This window comes from Medicago sativa, chromosome 1 (assembly GCF_051527215.1).
Source record: "Medicago sativa cultivar Bolivia chromosome 1, Bolivia_mono, whole genome shotgun sequence".
Lineage (NCBI taxonomy): Eukaryota > Viridiplantae > Streptophyta > Magnoliopsida > Fabales > Fabaceae > Medicago > Medicago sativa.
The window spans coordinates 79,409,990-79,429,820 of NC_140749.1; the positions used below are offsets into that span (position 1 = coordinate 79,409,990).

General features: G+C 30.6%; 2 protein-coding genes across 3 annotated transcripts; both read right to left on the minus strand.

Annotated features, from left to right (window-relative positions):
- Window positions 1-4,847: 4,847 nt before the first annotated feature.
- LOC146957870 (GABA transporter 1-like) lies at window positions 4,848-8,266 on the minus strand. The gene is made up of 7 exons (XM_085739528.1): window positions 7,910-8,266; window positions 7,580-7,810; window positions 6,956-7,053; window positions 6,659-6,845; window positions 6,431-6,561; window positions 5,714-5,947; window positions 4,848-5,284 (listed from the first exon to the last, which is right to left on the minus strand). Exons 1-7 carry the CDS (start codon window positions 8,091-8,093, stop codon window positions 4,904-4,906), a joined length of 1,446 nt encoding a protein of 481 aa, XP_085595654.1. The 5' UTR covers window positions 8,094-8,266; the 3' UTR covers window positions 4,848-4,903.
- An 8,371-nt stretch (window positions 8,267-16,637) lies between these two features.
- Window positions 16,638-19,145, minus strand: LOC146957871 (uncharacterized). 2 transcript variants are annotated; one of them, XM_085739545.1, is made up of 3 exons: window positions 19,031-19,145; window positions 18,708-18,930; window positions 16,638-17,900 (listed from the first exon to the last, which is right to left on the minus strand). In XM_085739545.1, exons 1-3 carry the CDS (start codon window positions 19,031-19,033, stop codon window positions 16,828-16,830), a joined length of 1,299 nt encoding a protein of 432 aa, XP_085595671.1. In that variant the 5' UTR covers window positions 19,034-19,145; the 3' UTR covers window positions 16,638-16,827. The 2 variants fall into 2 exon arrangements, with proteins under 2 accessions (XP_085595671.1, XP_085595672.1); XM_085739546.1 differs by having other exon boundaries at window positions 18,708-19,145.
- Window positions 19,146-19,831: the final 686 nt, after the last annotated feature.

The following is a 19,831-nucleotide window of genomic DNA, read 5'->3' on the forward strand; positions in this document are numbered from 1 at the left end:
TTAACTTTTTATATTTATTCAATAAATAATGGATCTAGTCTTCATTAAGAACTATATACATCATTTATTGAATGAATTTAAAAAATGATTGGAGGGAGTATAATTTTGAATCAATCCAAATTTTACATCACTAATTTTGATTCTGACTCATTTAAATAAGTTGATTTTTTTAATTTTGTTATGCAATCATGTTTAATAAATTATCGAATTCTCTCTCTCAAAATTTTAAATATTTAATTCATGTTTTGGTAAAAAAAAATCTAATTTTTTCGGACAAATTTTTTATAATATTATAAACTTTTATGCAAAAACTGTAATATTTAAGGGGCTTAAAATTTTGAATGATGCACATGAATTGACTTCTAAGCATAGGCCAAAAGTGGTGATGTAAGACTTTTGGGGCGACCAAAAGTAGTACTCCCTCCATTCCTTTTTATTTGATGTTTTAGCTCTTAAGTTTTATTTCAAAATATTTGATGTTTTAGAATTGTTGGTATTGTTTGTCCAATTTTACCCTTGTCACAATTAATTACGTTATGACTTTTAATTTATCACAATTGTCAAAAATTGGAGTACTAATTACCAATTGTCCTTACCTAGGTAGTGCTCTCCCTAAGTCTCATTTAAAAATTGTAAGTAATAAATGTATTGAAATTAGAATTGTATACTCCCACCGTTCATTTAAGAAGATTTGGAATTTTGAGAAGAAAAAAGCAAGGAGTAATCATGACAGCCAAAAAATAAAATAAGGGTATTGTAGTCCAAATCTACAACTATTTTCATTCTTTAATGATTCCTTAATATGTGTGTAATCAGCTAAAACATCAAATAAAAAGGAATGGAGGGAGTAGAAAATTTTTAGGGAGCTAAAATAAAAAATTAGAATATTTATATGGACGAAAAAGCAAAAACATATTTAATAAAAAAAACAAGAAAAGTAACTGATTTTTTAAAATGAAAATGTGATTAATTTTCATTGAGTAACATATGGGAGGCAGAAATATTGCTTCCCCCACCTATTAGTTTCTTTCTATACACAGAAGAGTGAGAGCTCAACACCTTTGCACTCTAATCTTGTTATTAAATAAAAAAATAAACAAAAAATCTGCAGCCAATGGAAGCGAATCAAAGAGACCAATTTGGTATTTCATTTGGTTTGCTACTTCAAATGAATTTGGTATTTAGGTAACTGCACAACCACCGGGCCATTCTCTCTCGAATTCTTTTATACTCTCTCGGTCTCAAATGTAAAAAACTTTTCACTTTTTTGGTTCATTCAATAAATGATGTATGTGGTCTATAATAAAGACCACATACATTATTTATTGAATGAACAAAAAAAGTGAAAAGTTTCTTACATTTGAGACCGGAGGGAGTATTTATTAGTTCGATAATGATAAAACAATATCTAAAAACTCTGATCATATATTTAAGGCTTAATTATAGTTTTAGCCTCCTAACTTTCCCAAAGTTGTGATTTTGGCCCCCTAAGAAAAAAAAAACTAAAAAACCGCCCCCGAAGTTTTGCAACTGTGACAGTTTTGGCCCCCAAGGGCAATTTTGACTCGGTCTACGCTGACGTGGCACCCTAAGTGAGGTGCCACGTGTCATTTTTTTATTATTTTTTTTCATTGGGGGCCAAAACTGCTATAGTTACAAAACTTAGGGGGTAATTTTGTAGTTTTTTTTAGGGAGCCAAAATCGCAACTTTAGAAAAGTTAGGGGGTTAAAACTGCAATTAAGCCTATATTTAAGGTGTTTTAAAATTGATAATTATAAATTTGTTAGTATGAGTCAACTATTTATCAAATGTAAACATTAATTAATTATCTATTTTAAAAGATAAACTACTAAAACCAATATCATTCGTCAACAATTTTTTTGAAATTTACTTAAATGTTGTCTTATATTTAAGGACGAATATAGTATTTTATTTCTTTTCAAAAGAATATTTGTTTTAATTGATAGTATTACTAAGACATGTACTTAGAAAACCCAACCTAAAAACTTACTAAATATAGGCAACATAAACTCAATGTCTATAGGGTGGATGAAGATTAGCCTCCATATATTGAGTTGATTATCAAGATACTAGTTAAAAGAAGTAGGATCTTATCTCTAGATTAGACTCAAAGTTGGCGTCCCTATTCATATCAATAAAATAAGGGTCTTGTTAACGAGTGCCCCTGGGGCACTCTTTAAGCATGTTAAATTAACTAATTATTCTTTTAAAATGTCAAAGTTTTCAATTTCCAATGCACTAATTACACAAACTTCCATAAAAATTTACCATTTAAAGTCCTTAACCAGTTCCCCGGGGACACTAGTTAACATTTCCCATAAAATAAAAATAGGGTCTTCCCCATCTATACTCGCTCAATTCGTATTTCATAATATTTTTGGCTCTTCACCCTCCTTACTTTGGTATCGGAATACGTCATGTATCCCTCGTAGTGGAGAAGAAGCGTACGAGAAGAGCAAAGAGACTACATCATCTACTCATACAAATAGTGAGTTGGGTTATCGAATTGGTTTAAGATAAAGGTTAAAAAATTGAAGAAAAAAAAAACAAACAAACTAACAATTAACGTATAACATTTGTCACTAAAAAAGACAGACAAATCATGCGTTTCAATGTACTAACAAATACATATACCCTTCTGCCTTCTGCCTTCTGCCTTATGCGTTTCAATCCACATAAAAACTTTATTTGTGTTCCTAAGGTTTAGCTTACCCTTCTGCCTTTGTCAACAAAAAACTTACCATCTTGCATGTATGATTTAATTGTTGAAAAGGAACCAACCTTTGTCGTTCAATACAAAATTGACCTTCCCTTGTCACAATGTCACACGTAACAGTTTGAGTGTAGGAAAACTTCATTCATAGGCATTGAAGATATGCTCAATGCTGAAGATAAGTTCAATGTCAGCAAGAGATTGGTTCTGCAATTTTATTTTCCCTTTTCAAATTTATTTGTTATTTTCTTTTCCAAATTCCCTTTATTCCCATAATAATTATTAGTAGTTTTATTCTTTAAAAAAAATAATATTATTGGTAGTTTTATCTGCTCTTTATCCAGTTTTTGGGCTTAGTGTCTTGAGAATTGCTTTTCTAACGTGTGTTTTTTCCTAAAATCATATGGAAAATACGTTTTTGCCTTCAACGGCAGTTAACTATCGTTCAGTTTCTTTCAAAAAAAAAACTATCGTTCAGTTTTTTCGGCTGCAATTAACTACCACTGGCTCCCAGCTGCAATTAACTATCGCTGGCTCAACTACACTTTAAGTTCGGTTCCTGGCAAAGCATCAAATGTGATTTTGCGCGTTTCGGTCGGAAAAAAAATCGAGACTTATTTGAAATGCTACGGAACATTGCAAATCCTCTATATGTATTTTTATAGAGGTGTCTCTAAAGTTTCGTAACATTCCGACTAAGTCTCGATTTATTTTGATTTTTCAACCGAACCGTGTAAAATTGCAAATTTTTTTTCAAATGTGAGTCCAGAAAAGTGATCTAGAGGTTGAATTTTTTCACAATTTTTTGTACGCATATTTAGGACAAAAAACCAACATCTCCCACAAAAAAATTGAATTTTTTGACAAGGGACGAATTAAATATGAATTTTTAACGTGCCTAAAATTCAAGAGACCGAAACATCAACCTAGAAATCGAATTTTGAGTTGTTTTTTTTTTGCAGACACCTCCATAAAAATACATATAGGGAGGATCTGCAAATTTACGTAGTATTTTGACTAAGCCTCGATTTATTTTGATTTTTTACCGAAACACGTAAAATTACAATTATTTTCCCAACTACGCGTCTGGAAAAGTTACATAAAGGTTGAATTTTTTTCATTATTTTTTGCACACAAGTTAAGGACATTAAAAAAACATTTACCACAAAAAATTAGAATTTTCCGACAACGGCAGATTAAATATGAATTTTTAATGCACCAAAAACTCAAGAAACCAAAACATCAACCTAGAAATCGAATTTTGAGTTGGTTTTTTACGGACACCTCTATAAAAAATACATATAGAGAATCTGTAAATTTCGTAACATTCCGAATAAGCCTAGATTTATTTTGATTTTTCGACTGAAACGCGTAAAATCACAATTGATTCTCTGCTGGAAACTACACTTAAATGCAGCAAAGCCAGTTGTAGTTAACTGCAGCTGGAAGCCAGCGGTAGTTAACTATCGTTGGGTGCAAAAATATATTTTCCATGTGTTTTGAGGAAAAAACACATGTTAGAAAAGCAATTCTCTAGTGTCTTATTATAAAAGCCCATGTGTATCTCTTCTAAAAATTCAATTGAATAAATTGTATTTTCATTTAATCAAAATCCTATTAATAGCCATAAATAAGGAATTGGGAATAGGTACCCTCATTGCCTATCTATATGCATACCCCTGTGTATAATAAGAGGATATCTACACTAAAGTTTTTTCTTGATAAAACCTAACATTGGTGGTGTGTGTATGGATTTGAAGTGAATTTGAAAGAATGGCATTTTGCACTTCAATAAAATCACAGTATGTCACGGTGATTTTTCTTTTGTCGAAGAGAAATGCTATTTCTTGCGAGAGAGTGTATAGCGAATGCATAGCGACAGTAGCTGGCCAGTTTTAATTGGAGTTTATTTCTTAACTTCTGTTTTTTCTCCAAACAGCAACATGTGATTGGTCAGTTTTTACTCGGGATGCTTTCGTTGTGTTTTTTGTCACACTATATAGCATCGCTCTTTTGTCAAATTCATTGTGATTCCATGGACATAAATATCAACCTATTGAACATAATATCTCACAGAATATAGCAGTTAATAGAATATAGGAAGAAGGAAACTTAGAAATGAATTGTGTATTGCTTCTCACTATATTGCCATAATCATTTTTACATATTCAGGAATCAGAAAATAAACTATACGTTTTAGCATCAAGAACTATTTGTCTAATTGATGCTATTCCCCCTATCACAACTAAAATTGAGGACCCTCCTCCAATCAATGTATTCACCCAATAGATTATGCCTTGTTTGGAAGGCTTGAAAGTTATATTGTAAAAAACCATTGGCAAAATGAAATCTAGAGGAATGAATGCAAATGCTCCAAACAATGCCATTATATCTGGAAAGAATGGCAACATTGCTGCAAAAAGTGTGGCTGCTGCTACTGATATTGACCTAGAGAGCACCCTTGGAACAACATTGCGCATTGAAAACTGTCCTTTCTTTGGATCTCCGAAAATTGATTCAAATAATTCATTTGTTGGTTGAAGATATACCTGCAATATAATCAAGTTATAATCATTCATCAGGAAAGTGAAGCGTGTGAAAGTAGCTTATATGAAAATAGTTTGACTTTATTTTATCTTTTGTCAAAAACATAGCTTATGCATAAGCATTACTATATAATAAGGTCTTATGCTATAAGCGCTTGATGAAGTTATTTATACAAACATGACCTATGTCTATTATCAAAGAGGAATCTTGTTTCATAAGCTATCCATCGAAGCTTTATTGAAATAAGCTTAAGGCAGTTTACCAACATATATAACATAAACTCTTTCAATAAACTCTTCCAAACAGTAACATGTACATTTATGTTATAAGATAAGTCCAACTGAGCTATAAATAAGTTCTTTCAAACCCGCACCCGAATTTGAATCGCAAAATTGACAAATGTATATGCATAACAGTTTAGGTGTTCTTACCGCAGTCAATCCGAAGACTTGAAGAAGGATGAGTATATTAGTGGTCAAGAAAAACCATTTGGGAAGCAATAGTTTTGTCGTCCCAATGTAGTTAGCAAGAATTGTTGCACCAGATGCATTTCCAAATGCCCAATAACCAGAGATAGCAACACTGAAATATGTAGCTACTATAACAGAATAACACACACATAGTCCTTTGAACATTTTTCCCTTCACAGGAGGTGCCAAAGTTGCCTACAAAATTGCACAAGAATTGTATTTAGTTAGTCACTTGACATGTGCATTTGGTTATTCTAAACTCGAAAGGATATCAATCGATTCTTATTCTGTCACAACGAAATAATTGTGTTTGGATCTGCGGTGACAAAAACTGATTCTGGATATGTACGTTTGGTTCCACTTTTGGAGAAGACAAAATTCAGTCTAGAGGTGTAGAATTGATTACGACATCTTCGAATGTTTTCGAGTAGAATTGACTTTGCGTTCAAAATTTGAAGTTAAAAATCGATTGTAGAGGCAAAAGCTTTGAATGCTAGCTTCACTTTAGAATCAATTCTGAAGGCAAAATCAGTTCTACTGGAGAACATCCAAAAATGTAAAAATCAATTCTACATCGGTAGAATCAATGTTTCCTCTTCATAAAGTGAAACCAAACATATTTGATTCCAATTACAACATTTGTTCTCTAAAAAAAGACTAACAAGATGCAAAACTAACCTGGATTTCTGGAATAATCCCACTAGCATATGTGGTAGCAATGATTGAAATACCATTGAAGACACCAAACAGTTTATCTTCATGAGAACCTTTTACAGAATACTCTCTCGGCGGCGCATCTTTCGAGTGACCTGCATTGGACCATGCAATCAACACAGTCAATTGAATGAATCACAGTACAAATTTCTGTCATACATTGCCAATGCCATTGTGTTTTTATCTCCTTACCGACGTATATCGAGCCGACGGTGAGAAATGTTGCATAAGTCACACAGAGAATCAGAGAAATCAGATTAATGTATCTCAAGGAGTGAAAGGATGGAAGCTGAGCCAAAATCATAGTTACAACTCCACATATAATGATAAATTGGTAAAGCTTCATTGATCCTTCTGGATGGTAAAGTTGGTAAATGAACTGCAATGAAAGAAGAAAAATGTAGCACCTTAGTGAAACTATAGTATAAGAATGTGGACAAATTTATAAACTATAAAGAGAAAATATAATGAACCTTTTTATGTTATTACCTTGAGACTCTTTCCTCCCACAAGAGGACCACCAATCACTGTCCCAAAACATATGATAAATTGAAGAGGGCCTATATAGTATTTTGCCCATCTTGGTCCTGCCACAACATTTTCAAGCAAATTAAGAATGTTTCGAACCTTTGAAGCACGGACACCTCTGGAATTAGGCGTGTCGCCATGTCCGTGTCCAACAAACAAAGCAACGCATCAATTTAGTCTCTAAAATTGTATACAGTAGGCAAGGTCCTTAAAAGCTACAATCTCAATTTTACAAAATGATTTCTTAAATTGAAAATTCTTAATTACATTAGTCGTTTTGAGTGAGTCGATTTAGTCTCTAAAATTGTTTTAGAAAGACTAATGCGATTACGAATTTTCAATTTCAACGATCATTTCAGAAACTAAATTGTAACTTAAAGTGACTAAATTGGTGATTCGCTCGGTTCAATAAGGAATATTGTGCTTATATGAGTACGAATCAAACTCGGCACTTTGATGTTTACAACACTCACACACACTATGCACCAACCACTTGCGCTAGACCTTAGCACTAGTGGTCCAATGATTAGTAACAACAATGAAAAAGAAAGAAAAGTACTAAAAGGAAAGTGAATAGAAATTCACCTAAAATATCTCTAGCCATATCTCTGAATCTAAACTGGCGGCGGCCAAGTTGAGCATGATGTTCTAAGACAATAGATAAAAGATTATATGAATAGAATGTGATCACTCCTGCAAGGACCAACCAAATTACTCCTCCAAACCAACCCAGAAGAGTAAATGAAAATGGAAGTGTAAGAATCACTGGTCCCACAATAGATGTTGTCAAATGATAACCACAGTGTAACCATGATCCTACAAAATATACACAACCAAACCATATAGTAAATTAATTAATCAACATAACATAACATAACAAAGTAATAATATATAGTTCAATAATTCAATACTAACCTTTAGAAACAAGAACAAACTTTGCTCCTGCATCTAACTCAGGTGAAGTAGAAGACTGATGATTGATTGCAAAACCCTTTTCACTATCACTTGTATATATTTCTGAAGAGCTTTGAGCAGCAGTTCCCATCTTAATTTCTTGCTGAATCAAATTCTCTGTGATGCTGCTAGAGTTATGATTCATATGTATATGTGCCTTGAGCTAGCAAATAATTATGACAGTATAACAGAAATATCTTATCTTATACACAAATGATGCAAGTTGAAATAAATGTTGAAAAAGACTTAAATTAGTTTAGATGGAGAAACATGTTTGAATGATGATGGTCAAAGTAAAAAACCAAAACTATTCAGTTTGTTGGAAACTCTTTTGGACTAGTATTTATTTTCTTGAACATGCCTAACAACTTGCTTCATTATTAGTTTATTAGAAAATTATATATTATAAAGTTTTGTTTTATAGTATGGTTTGTGGGGTGGGGTAGTGTATGTGACATATATAAATCTAAAGTATCAAAGGTGGCTAAGGGGATCGTCCTATGTGAATAAAAAAAGTCAATTAAATCAGCTGTATATAATATAATAAAAAAAAACATATGCTAAATACTTTGTATGTTTGCACAATAAAAATGTTGACCAGATCCAGGCTGTCTACATACCATGACTTCACACATGCCAGAATCAAAGTACAGGTGTATAACTAAATTCTTCTGATAATTTATTTTGTTTCTTAGTTACACAAGTATAGTGTAACCCCAATCAGGGTTTAAATCTGATTATTTGATACTCCTAAACTTTATTTGATTATATATTTTTTTAATAAATGGTACTATGCTGGTGTTATAGTCTCATAGTCTCTCCTTTTTTTTTTTTTTTGGTGAATTGGTGTTTTAGTCTAGTACGCACATTGACCCCATGCATAAAGTCTAGTCAAACCAAGTCTTTGATATGCAGATTAGACATCTATAGAGAAAACCCTTATACGGGTTTGATTTTGGAAAATTCAAACCTTCGGATTGGATAGTTTAAAATAATGTGTATCACATGTCTTATTTTAGGAATGTTTTTCTCAATTTCGGGATTTTCAATATTACATTTTTAGTTAGAATTTTTTTCAAAGATCATAACTGCAAAACTCACACATACTGAATGTAGATAAATGATAAATTGTTCTTGTGAGCTTAACTCAGTTTATAGGGTGAATGCATAATATATGTAAGGTTTGAAGTTCGAACAGTGGCGTATCCAGGACCCCGAGTCAGGGGGTGCGAATATTTAACTTCATTAATTTTTTTTTTGAGATTTACTTAATATACGCCAATAATATAACATGATTTTTCTTTGGATACATGAGTAAAATAATTTTCAGTTAGCGCATAGAAATTAAACTCTTTAATTTATAATTTAAACTACTAAATTTATTTTTTTGTTACTTTTACTCAGAAAAAAGTAAAATTTATAGTCTTTTTACTGACTAACACATTATTTTTTTATAATTTTTGAAAAATTGTAAATTCAAGTATTTATCACAAGTACCTTTCAGAAAAAGTATTTATCACTACAGATTCAAAAGAGTATCATTTATATTATATAGAATGAGTCATAATCATAGTCATTATACGCAAACGAAAATGATCAAAAATATGACCAGAAATTAGATAGTAAAAAGATTTTTTTTAAGTAGTTTACATTATGTTATTTATTTGCAAGTTATATCAAATACATTTGATTTGGTGTAGAGGATGAGTTTAGAGAAAATATTTTATTTCAATGTAAAATCAAAAGCAGTGCAATTGAATTATTGAAGCCTAAGCATTATTAGGACTTTTGTTCGATTCTTGTGTTCTTCCTTTTTGGCTTGTTTGGGAAAATAAAAGTCAATAAAACAATTGCATTTAACAGCATTAAAACTCCATTCATAAGAGAACTAATAACAATTAACATCATTAAAAGTCCTTCTCATAGGCATTAGTAAGGTTCAGTAATGAGGAGGTGCAAAAAAAATAATTCAGGGTGTGCAAATAGCAATAACAGTGGTAATATTGGTGCAAATAGCAAAAATCCAGGGTGTGCAGGTGCACACCCTCAGGTGTACCTGGACCCGCCCCTGAGTTCGAACCCCAGTCACCATCAAAAAAGAAAAGATAGTAGTTTTTTACCATATGAGTTGTCTTTAAAAGACGATTTATTCTAGTTGTTTGATAAAGAGCTGCGTGGAGTGGTTGAGGACATTGTGGTTGGTGGAGGTCCTTTCTTTGGGGACCTTCAACATAGGTTGACTTCTTTACCTATTAGGTTTGGGATGTTGGGTTTGTACTCGGCAACAGAGGCTTCCTCATACGCTTTTGTGACTTCCAGGGCATAGTCTTGGGTGCTACAAAAGGGTTTTGACCAGAGGTTGTTAATCCTATACATAGAGTTCAAAAGGTCGTGCATAACAGTGTCATGTCTCTTAGGTACATGAATGTCGTGTTTACGATGATTGATTTTATCATCCATAAAGATCTAATGATGCAGTTTTTTGTCCACTTACAATCCATTCATATGTAATTATATGTTTTGTGATGTCATTCATGTGTAATTATAATGTTAAATACGATTCTATTTTGTTAAAAAAGACAATTATTTTTGAAAGATTTTCTTGAAATCACATAATTTTTATAATGAAACTTCAAATGACTATATATATATATATCCCACTAAAAAAAGACTATATATGTCAAATTTCAGAAAAGTGGGATATAGGATATTAATACCTTTGTCATATTAGAGTCTGTATTTTCTTATCTTTTAAAATATATATTATATATTGAAAACTTAAAATGAACGTAATGAGGAAATAATAAGCATTTTCTAAATTTTATAGAATTTTGTACACCTAATCTATTTAAATAGAACTTTAAGTGAGGTTTGGTTTAAGTTTTTTTTTTTTTTTTTAACAATTCAGCTGTTTAAGTTAATAAAAGTTGAAGGTTTTGGATTGAAACCCAAATGAAATAGTAAAAACATTAATCAAATTACTAGCATTTATGATTAAAAAAAATGTTTTAGTTTTGGGAAATGTTTTATCCTCAAAACACATATACACTCCAACTTTTTCTTCTTAAATAATGGTGTAGAATTTAACTAATATGTACTGGGAAAACTGGTTAGCCACATTTAGTAGAATATCCCCTTCTAATTACCTTTTTTTTTTTCATCCAAAATTCTCAAATTTGAGACCTTGTTATTAAATCTTAGTTCAATTTTATTCCAATCAACCTAACGTTAGAATCAAAAAGTACATTAACTACTATATAATTTCCTTTTATGGTATGCTTAACCAGTACTCCGGAGGCACCGGTTAGCATTTCCCTAATATAAAATGCTTACATCCACATGCAAAAAAAGAAAAGAAAAAAAAGAATGCATCATATTTTTATTTAAGAAAATAATCCAAAATTAAAAGAAGCAGCGCACTAATCCTACTGTTTTGGTGAATTATCTACGCACTCATTCAAGCTTTTCCTTTTGTGTCGGCTACATGTTTGAATCCTTTGCGGGATCTTTACCTAAATCAAAAACTCAAAAGCCTACTTCATTCTTTTTCTTATAGATAGATGAAATAACACTAATTATTAGAAATTTATACATGTAAGTGAAATCGATGGGGTTCGATTCCTGATCACGGCTTCTGGTCAAGCAATTTCGATCATATCAAGTGTATGTTTAGTTTTGCAGGTATTTATAGATAAAAGTGGATTGAATATAAAATAATTTATATTCGGATGTATATATGTAAAAGTGATTTAACAGTAAATTTAAAGATAAAATCAATTGTAGAAGTCAAAATCTACAAATTTTACCTTCAAATAAAGTCAATTCTACAAATAAAGTCAATTATCTTTTAAATCATCTGAACATGATAAAATCAACTCTACGACATCTTGAATCATTTGTTACCCTCCAAAGTTGAAACCAACCATAAATCTTCAATATCAAAAGTCGTAGAGGGGAAGGGAAATGCTTTGACAAAAAAGAAAAGTGGAAGGAATGAATGAATGGTTTTGAGAGGGGAGAGTTTTTGAGAGATTATTTTTCTTGATAATAATACAAAAAATATATCTACTCTAGGGAAACTCAAAAACATTGGAGGAGGGATTTTAAAGATTTTGGAAGACACAAATAAATTCTTCAAAATGAATTTATATTGTAACAACAACCTCAAAAAAATTGAAAGAATAACCTCAAAATTAGCAATATATTACTTATAAACATGTATTTATCATTCTTTATACAAGTTAAGTGAAAGATATCTCTACATTTTCCTCTTCTTCCCTTGCCCAAAGCCCAACCCCCCGTCTATTCCAAACTCTCAAACAAATATAAATTCAATAAAAGAAATTATATATAAACCAATGCAAATTATTAATAAATTGTGTTATTTTGGTCAAAAATAAATAAATTGTGTTATAGTAACTGAAGTTTGAATGATGAACCTTCTTTTTTAACTTCTTTTGATGTCTTAGCTCAACCATTTGAGTTACACTTTGATGACTCAAGTAAGTTTGAACTAACATGATGCGACACAAATGTTAGATAATTGAGTTCCTTAATCATTGATCCATGAATTTATGATTTAATCTTTGGCCGATGTGTAAGGAAGAATATATGTTAAAAGATATCAACTTTCTTAAATGGATCTTAATTGTTTTGAGAGATTAGTCGTCTTTATAGTTACGAACGAATATATCTTGGTTTAATATATAAAAAATAAAAAAGGAAGTAAGTCTAAAATCTCATACGAAGCAAGTCTAATTTTTCTCCCATCAACCATGCAAGCAAAAGCCTAATTTTTCTCCCATCAACCATAGTCCAAAAAATAAAAAATAAAAATCAAAGAAATAGTTTGAAAATTTGGGTCGCTATTTATTAGACACTAAACTTTGACCTTATAAAAATGAATAGCAAGACTAATCCCCCATGTCACCAAAATTATTGTAGCATATCCTAATGGACTTCATTTTAAGCAGTCAGATAGTAGCTAGACCAAAGCATAATTATATTCAGTTAGATGTTTACATCAGATTTATTAGTAATATAAAATACAAAGACACAGTTGCTTAGATATCTATGGAGGAAAAAAAAAATTCTTCCTAAAAAAAGATGATATGTATGTTATATCATCATCATATGTATGTTAGTTTTTGTTATCTGATTAATTCGTTAATTTTTGTTATCATTAAAATTGAAAATATAAAGACAAATTTAAAAATAAAAAATAAAAGCTCCACATAGAACATAAGTGCTTATGTGGACAAATAAACATAAAAAGTGCTTAAATGGAGTTGTAAATTTGTTATTTTGACAAAAATGGTACGTAATTTGTTGTTGACTGATTCCCCTGGAGACAACTAATTCAATGTTTCTTTCAAAAAAAAAACTAATTCAATGTCACTCAGGAACTTAATTTGCAGATATTTCAGGCATATCTAGTTTCGCTTAATGTTTGTGCTAAAGATAATAAGATATTGATCTAGTGTTAGAAATTGAAAAGGACATATTTGTAGCACCCCAAAAAAAATACATATTTGGATTAGGGAAGGGCCTATACAATAAGGATGGGGCAAATTGAGAATAAACTACTAGTAAGTGGCGGCTTTGATCATATTTGGGGTGTGCAAGGTCTTTGAAGACCACTAAAAATAAATTTTATGTGTTGAAATTTAAGGGATCCAACTAGTTAAATTTAATTTCACTTGGGAGATGTATCAACGTTAAGGGTGCGTTTGGATGGAGGGTTTAGGAGGGGAAGAGAGGGGAGGGTTTAGATTTCATTTTTAAATTACGGACACTATGAAATATTTTTTAAAGAGTTAACATATTAACATGATAAACGATCATATAATAATTCAATCACACTTGATTTATTTTAGAGAACACTGGTAATTTAGAATTCGGTCAGAAGATAAGTAAAACTTGATCAAAACTTATTTTCATCAGTAATTGAACTCAGATTTTTCCGAACGATTGACCTTTGAGAAAGCTCATTAACCATTTAAATTCAATTACTTTGTCATTTAATATGTTTTTTGACAATATATAAAGTTTTTTTTATAATGACAAATGTTATATTAATTCTTATGTTAATTTATTTTCTGTCATGATTTGAATCATGAACCTTAAACTATTCAACTCTTTAAATCATTTAACTCAACCAATTGAGTTACTCATCTCCCAATATATAAAACATTTATCATATATACAAAACTAATTCTTTTAAAATATCATTCCTAAATATAATTAATAAACCAATTTTTGAAACATGCAATTATTTTAACATAAATTCTTTTAGCATGATTTATTCATTTAAAATCAATTTTTAACAAAATCAAAAACAAAACATACCATTAATTAATCAGGAATGGGAAAACACATGTTGATGGAGCTTCCAACATTCTCTTCAAATCCCTCTTCTCTTGTAGGCTTTAAATCGTTTTTTGACAAGGTAGGCTTTTTTCTTTTACAAAACAAGGCAAGCTTTAAGTAGGTACTAATTTCCTTATTTGGCTTAATTAAAGACATAAAGTGGGAAAATACAATATCTAAATTCTTGGGAGTTCTTTACGTATTCCTTTCGTACCTTGCTGTCTTCAGTATCAACAAAAACAATTCAATTGATACTCTCAACAGGCCCTAAAATTAATCTCTCAAATCTTTTGTAACACTCTCACACAATTGCCTAATACCTTACTTGCACTATAGTTTTTTCTCAATAGTCTATATATCTCTCTGAATAAAATACATATTTACTTAGAATAAGGTTGGATCAACTTCTCAGTAAACATTTGTTAAAAAGAAATAATACTTCTTGTCAAAAAAAATAAAATATTATAAATATTTTGCATGAGATTTATTAAACAATATTAGTTTTTTATTTAAAATAAGAGTTAAATAAGTAAATGATCTCCCTAAAAATACCAATTTTTGGTTTTAGTCCTCCAAAAAAATACGAGGAATGCTAGCAACAGTCATTTTTCAACACTTTATCTAGCACCCACTTTTTTATTGGATGAAATCAATATGTGTCTCGCCATTTCGTGTAGGTTCAATTTTCAAAGTATAAATCCACAATGATTTAAACTAATAAGAGAGTGGGTATTAGAGAGAGTGTTCAAAAGAGAGTGTTGCTAGCATTACTCAAAAAATATTACTTAGAATTTTGCTCCCTCAAAAATATTCTTTATCATAAAAAATTTAATTTAATTAATAAATGTAGTAGTGCCACATCACTTGAAATACACATCAATTGTGTCAAAGATATCCTAGTTGTCTCTGTATTTCTTTCATTTGATGTGAATGTGTTCAAGCATTTTTGATTTGGGGTTGTGACCATAAAAGAATCGCTCCCAAAACAAACTCTTATTTTCTCACATGCTTTATATTTAAAACTTCAAAAAAAAAAAAAAATTGAATTGTTGATAACCAAACTCAATTATTCTTTTCTCCATTGATTTTCATCAAAGACATCGCATTTATTTTTATATTTCTTCTCAAACCCAACAAATAAGTGTGAATTTTTTTTTCTCGTTTTGTGTGTTGAAGTTTAGGGTTAATTAGTGTTGAATAAGTAGAATTTATTTAGCATTAGTTCAACAAAGATTTATTTAAGTACTATTGTTTATATTTGGGCACATTTCACAAAATTTAGTATTTAAATAGAAGATATATAGTTACAAAATTGAAAATACTACATTTCACACGCATTTGATTAGTTGTTGAGTAAGTAGAAGAGATTTAATTATTCTTTGTTATTTGTTAAATTTTGTATATTATTTGAACTTAAGTTTTTGTATTCTAAGTGGTAGATCAAATACGTAAATGATTGTATTATCTTTTCTTGTTGGTTGTTGTAGATATTAAATGCATGCAAGTGAATTTTTTCTTGTGGGGGGCAAGTGCTCCATATCATCACGTTTGAAACTATCACTGAACAATGATACATGGTTCACCAGGCTAATAACAATGGTTTTTTTATGATGTGTGAAAGTACTATCCTAATGAAATCCACTCATTACTTAACTACATCAAATGCTCTTTTAGTCCGACATTATCTACCGGTTAACTAGGGAGATTTGTTCACTTCCTCAAAACCTTTTCAAAGTTAATTTAGGTATGCTTTTTCCTTCGGTCATTCAAGCAAATCATGGTTTGGAGGTCTTATTTATGTGCAGAATAATCAATCTATATGCCAAACTATTAGCATCTCTGAGTTTGCAAACTTCTTGGGATGAAGATTTTCATATTGTTATATGTTAATGAATCTTAAATAGTTTTTTTTAGGAAATGAATCTTAAATAGTTGTCAAGTTGACCAATACGAGGTTCCTTACATTCATCCATATGTTTCTTTGGTTAACCATATTATGCACTTCAAATGGTTTGAGTGGGGTTCGATCTTCATGCATATCTTTTTTTTTTTCTTCTTCTGAAGAATTCATGCATATCTTGAGAGTTGCGTTGATTGATTGACTAAATTTGAAGCAACTAGAATTCAAGATTTAAAGAAATGATATAACTTCCATCCCTTGCTTTTCTCCGGCTTGTCTCCTGGTTTGATGCGTAGGAGTAACCTTCGAGCTTTAGTTTTTTTTGTCCTATATAATGCATTATGAAAATACTGCCACAATGTATTTTCTAATATTTATTTAATCACCAAAAACGAAAAAACAACAAAAGTAAACAAACTATTGAGGTCCAACACATTCAATTATGATACAGATCTAAATTATTCTCAATACTAATCAATGTATTCTCTCAATACTTGTATAATATTGAAACTACAAACCATTACAAGTTTTTCCCATTCTAGTCAAATTATTGACAAAAAAAAATGGGTAGAAGCAAAGACCACAAGTAACACACTCTAAAATATGCAAGTTACTCAATTAGAGAATAATCTACCTCATATTTTAGATGCCTAAAACACCAATCAACCTTCAAACCCGCAGTTGCAAGAGGAGATTCATGAGGATCTGGGAGCGTAATGCATTTTTGTAATTTGTTATCATCCCCTGAATATACGCAACATATTGTGGAAAAAAGACTAATGTAATATATAGAGTTGCTCTCATATCCCCACTTGTTTGGGTTGATCAATGCATAACAGTTTTTCTTCGGACCAATCGAAGTAGAAAATAATGCAATGTCACCCAAAGTTTCAAGTCTGACATAATTCATGGTTGAGAAGTCTATCTTGTACACAATTGTTATTTCCTTGGACAATAAATAAACTACTAAAAGTTGCTCATCACAAGTAACCAACTTAAGGAAAATAGGAATTGTTACGGAGGGAGCACTCTTCAGTTTTAGAAATTTAATATATGTAGAATTCAAGCCGAGTACCCCTATGTTAACCTTGTTAGTAACAACATATATTAAATTATGCAAAACCGCAAAGTCAACAACCCTCTCTCCATTTTCCATTGTTGGATAAGTAACCCAACCACAATTTCGAGATTGATAGACATGCAAACATAGTTGTTTGCATAAAACCACCAAGACAAATTCCTCAGAGCATTTGCCAAAAGCAAGCAAGGCGCGTATAGTTGAAGAAGCGTTAACTTCAGAGGAAGGGGCATTGATTACCTTCTTTAATCTCGTAAATGGATTGATTAGCAAAAATGAATTATTGCAATCTCTCATGATAAAATATCCGCTAGAATACGTAACATAGGCATGGCGGAGGAAGTACTTCATCATCTCCAAGTGATATACTTTTTGGTCTAGTATGCTAATAAAGGAATATGATTTAGTAACACAACCTGAAATTTGAAGAAGTAAAGGTCCTTGGGATACCAAAAAATTTCTCCAGTAAACTTTATGAAAAGCCCTCCAATTCTTGCACACGCCAGCAAACTGAAATAGGCCATCAAAATCTAGTGTTTTGGACGTGATATCAAGCACATCCAAAGGAATTTCATATTTCTCTTCTACCTTCTTCACCTTTTTCCCTGTGTATCACAACAATGACAGTGTTATGTGATTTCTAAACATGTCTTTTTATTTATTTTTGAAATATAAGATATTTTAAGGTTTATTTAATAAAATCATGGAAAACGGAAAGATAACGAATTTCTACTTTCAAAGTCAAAAATGAATAACCTACAAAGAAATATAGGTTTTAGTTGCATGAACTGAAAAAATACAACATAAATATTTATGAGAATACCCTTCATTGTATTGAGATACTGTCAAATAGCTTCTGAAGCTCTGGAACTATACCAATATGGATTCAAGAGTTGTTTAAATGGAAGACATTTAGGGCATGTTTGGCTAAACAACTTGTTTACCGCTTGTGTATAAGCTTGCATAAGCTATTTTTATAGCAAAAGATAAAATAACATTTTTCTATACTATAAAATAATTGTTTTTGTATATGTTATAAGCTGTATGAGCTATATTGGAGAACTTTCTAATAAGTTGAAAAAAGCTTATGAAAATTGTCATAAGCTACTTTCAAAAGTTCTTCCAAACAGTCTTACAAAACATGTCAATAGATAAGATCAAATAAGCCAATCCAAACAAGCATTTAGTATGATTCAACTTCTAAAAAATTAATTGAAATAAGTTTTTGAACCTTAACAATCATTGCATTAACTAATATAGTTCTCATACAACAGTAAAATATATAACAACAACCAAGCTTTAACCTACTAAGTACTAACCGTGGTCGGCTTACATAGCCCAAACGAGTAATAAAAAAAGTAGTAAATCTGTATGAACATATGTGAAGTGCAATGGAAAAAGTAGTAACTAACCAGTTGGGAGGAAGGCGTTGAATCCCAAAATTAAATCTGTATGTCCTTTAAGCAGTCTCTTGGCTCTTGTTATGACAAATTTTTTATCAATTCTTGTTCCTCCATACCTCAAATATTTTAACAGTTTTAAAAACTGATGATACTTTATTTTGTTATATTCAAAGGCAGCTTTCACTGCCTTGAGATACCCCAGTTCATCAACACCGATTCGGGAGTTCTTCATCTTTATTATTATTATTCACACAATTATTGTTACTACTAATTCCAATTCAAAATAATAAAACCAAGAAATAAATCGAGTGAAGGAGGATTAAGGTGAATACCATTGATTATTGAACTGATTTGAACAATTCAGCGAGCAGAGGGATGATTCGAGCGTGTGTGTGTGTGTGTTTGAACCCGATTCATAAACTACAGAAAAGGGAACAAAGGAACAACAAAACTCGACAGAGGGTTATGTTATTTATTTCAGAATTCAGAGTAATAATTTTCTTATTTTATTTTCAAATCAATTTCATTGATTGATCGATTGTTTCAAAAAATAAATCAAGTAAAAAAAATCAATAACCCGTTTTGAAATAATATAATTTAAAGATTATTTGTTAGATATTTTATGTAAAATTAGAATCTATTTTACTTTACATTTGTTTACTGCGCTAAAAATCAATTTTTTTACTGCACTAAAAATCAATTTTTTTAAATAAATAATTCAGTTTGTTTGTATACAATTATATTTTTGTTTTTGTTATAAATTAGTTCAATCTTTTGAATGATATTTTCTCTCTCCACTAAAAAAAAATTATTTTTTTTGAGATGTTGCTCATAACAGCGTCTTATTTGAAGTTGTTTTTAGATTCTCATTTTTTTTAAAAGCTATAACAAAAGTTTAATATAGTCTTTACCAAATCGAGCATTGAGCTCTTGCAAGTGCAAATCTAAAACACTAAACAAACAATCGTTCTTATAATGATGCAAATTAGATATACTAGAAGTTGAAGAGAGTTGTCTAGGTTTCTTCCTTTGCACATATGGTGCATCCATATCATCTACATCAATATCATGTTTATTGCAAATTTAAAAACCTTAGATACCATAAGTTCTTCCCACCCATCATTCCTCGTATC

What these genes read in the sequence shown, in the direction of transcription:
- LOC146957871 (XM_085739545.1), bottom strand. An exon ending in CAACGCCTTCCTCCCAACTG is followed by an intron (nt 17,901 to 18,707) that starts GTTAGTTACTAC and finishes TGTGATACACAG; the next exon opens with GGAAAAAGGTGAAGAAGGTA.
- LOC146957870 (XM_085739528.1), bottom strand. Translation starts at nt 8,093, where the DNA reads ATGAATCATAACTCTAGCAGCATCACAGAGAATTTGATTCAGCAAGAA. An exon ending in TGGGAGGAAAGAGTCTCAAG is followed by an intron (nt 6,846 to 6,955) that starts GTAATAACATAA and finishes CTTTCATTGCAG; the next exon opens with TTCATTTACCAACTTTACCA. An exon ending in GGATTATTCCAGAAATCCAG is followed by an intron (nt 5,948 to 6,430) that starts GTTAGTTTTGCA and finishes GCAATTTTGTAG; the next exon opens with GCAACTTTGGCACCTCCTGT.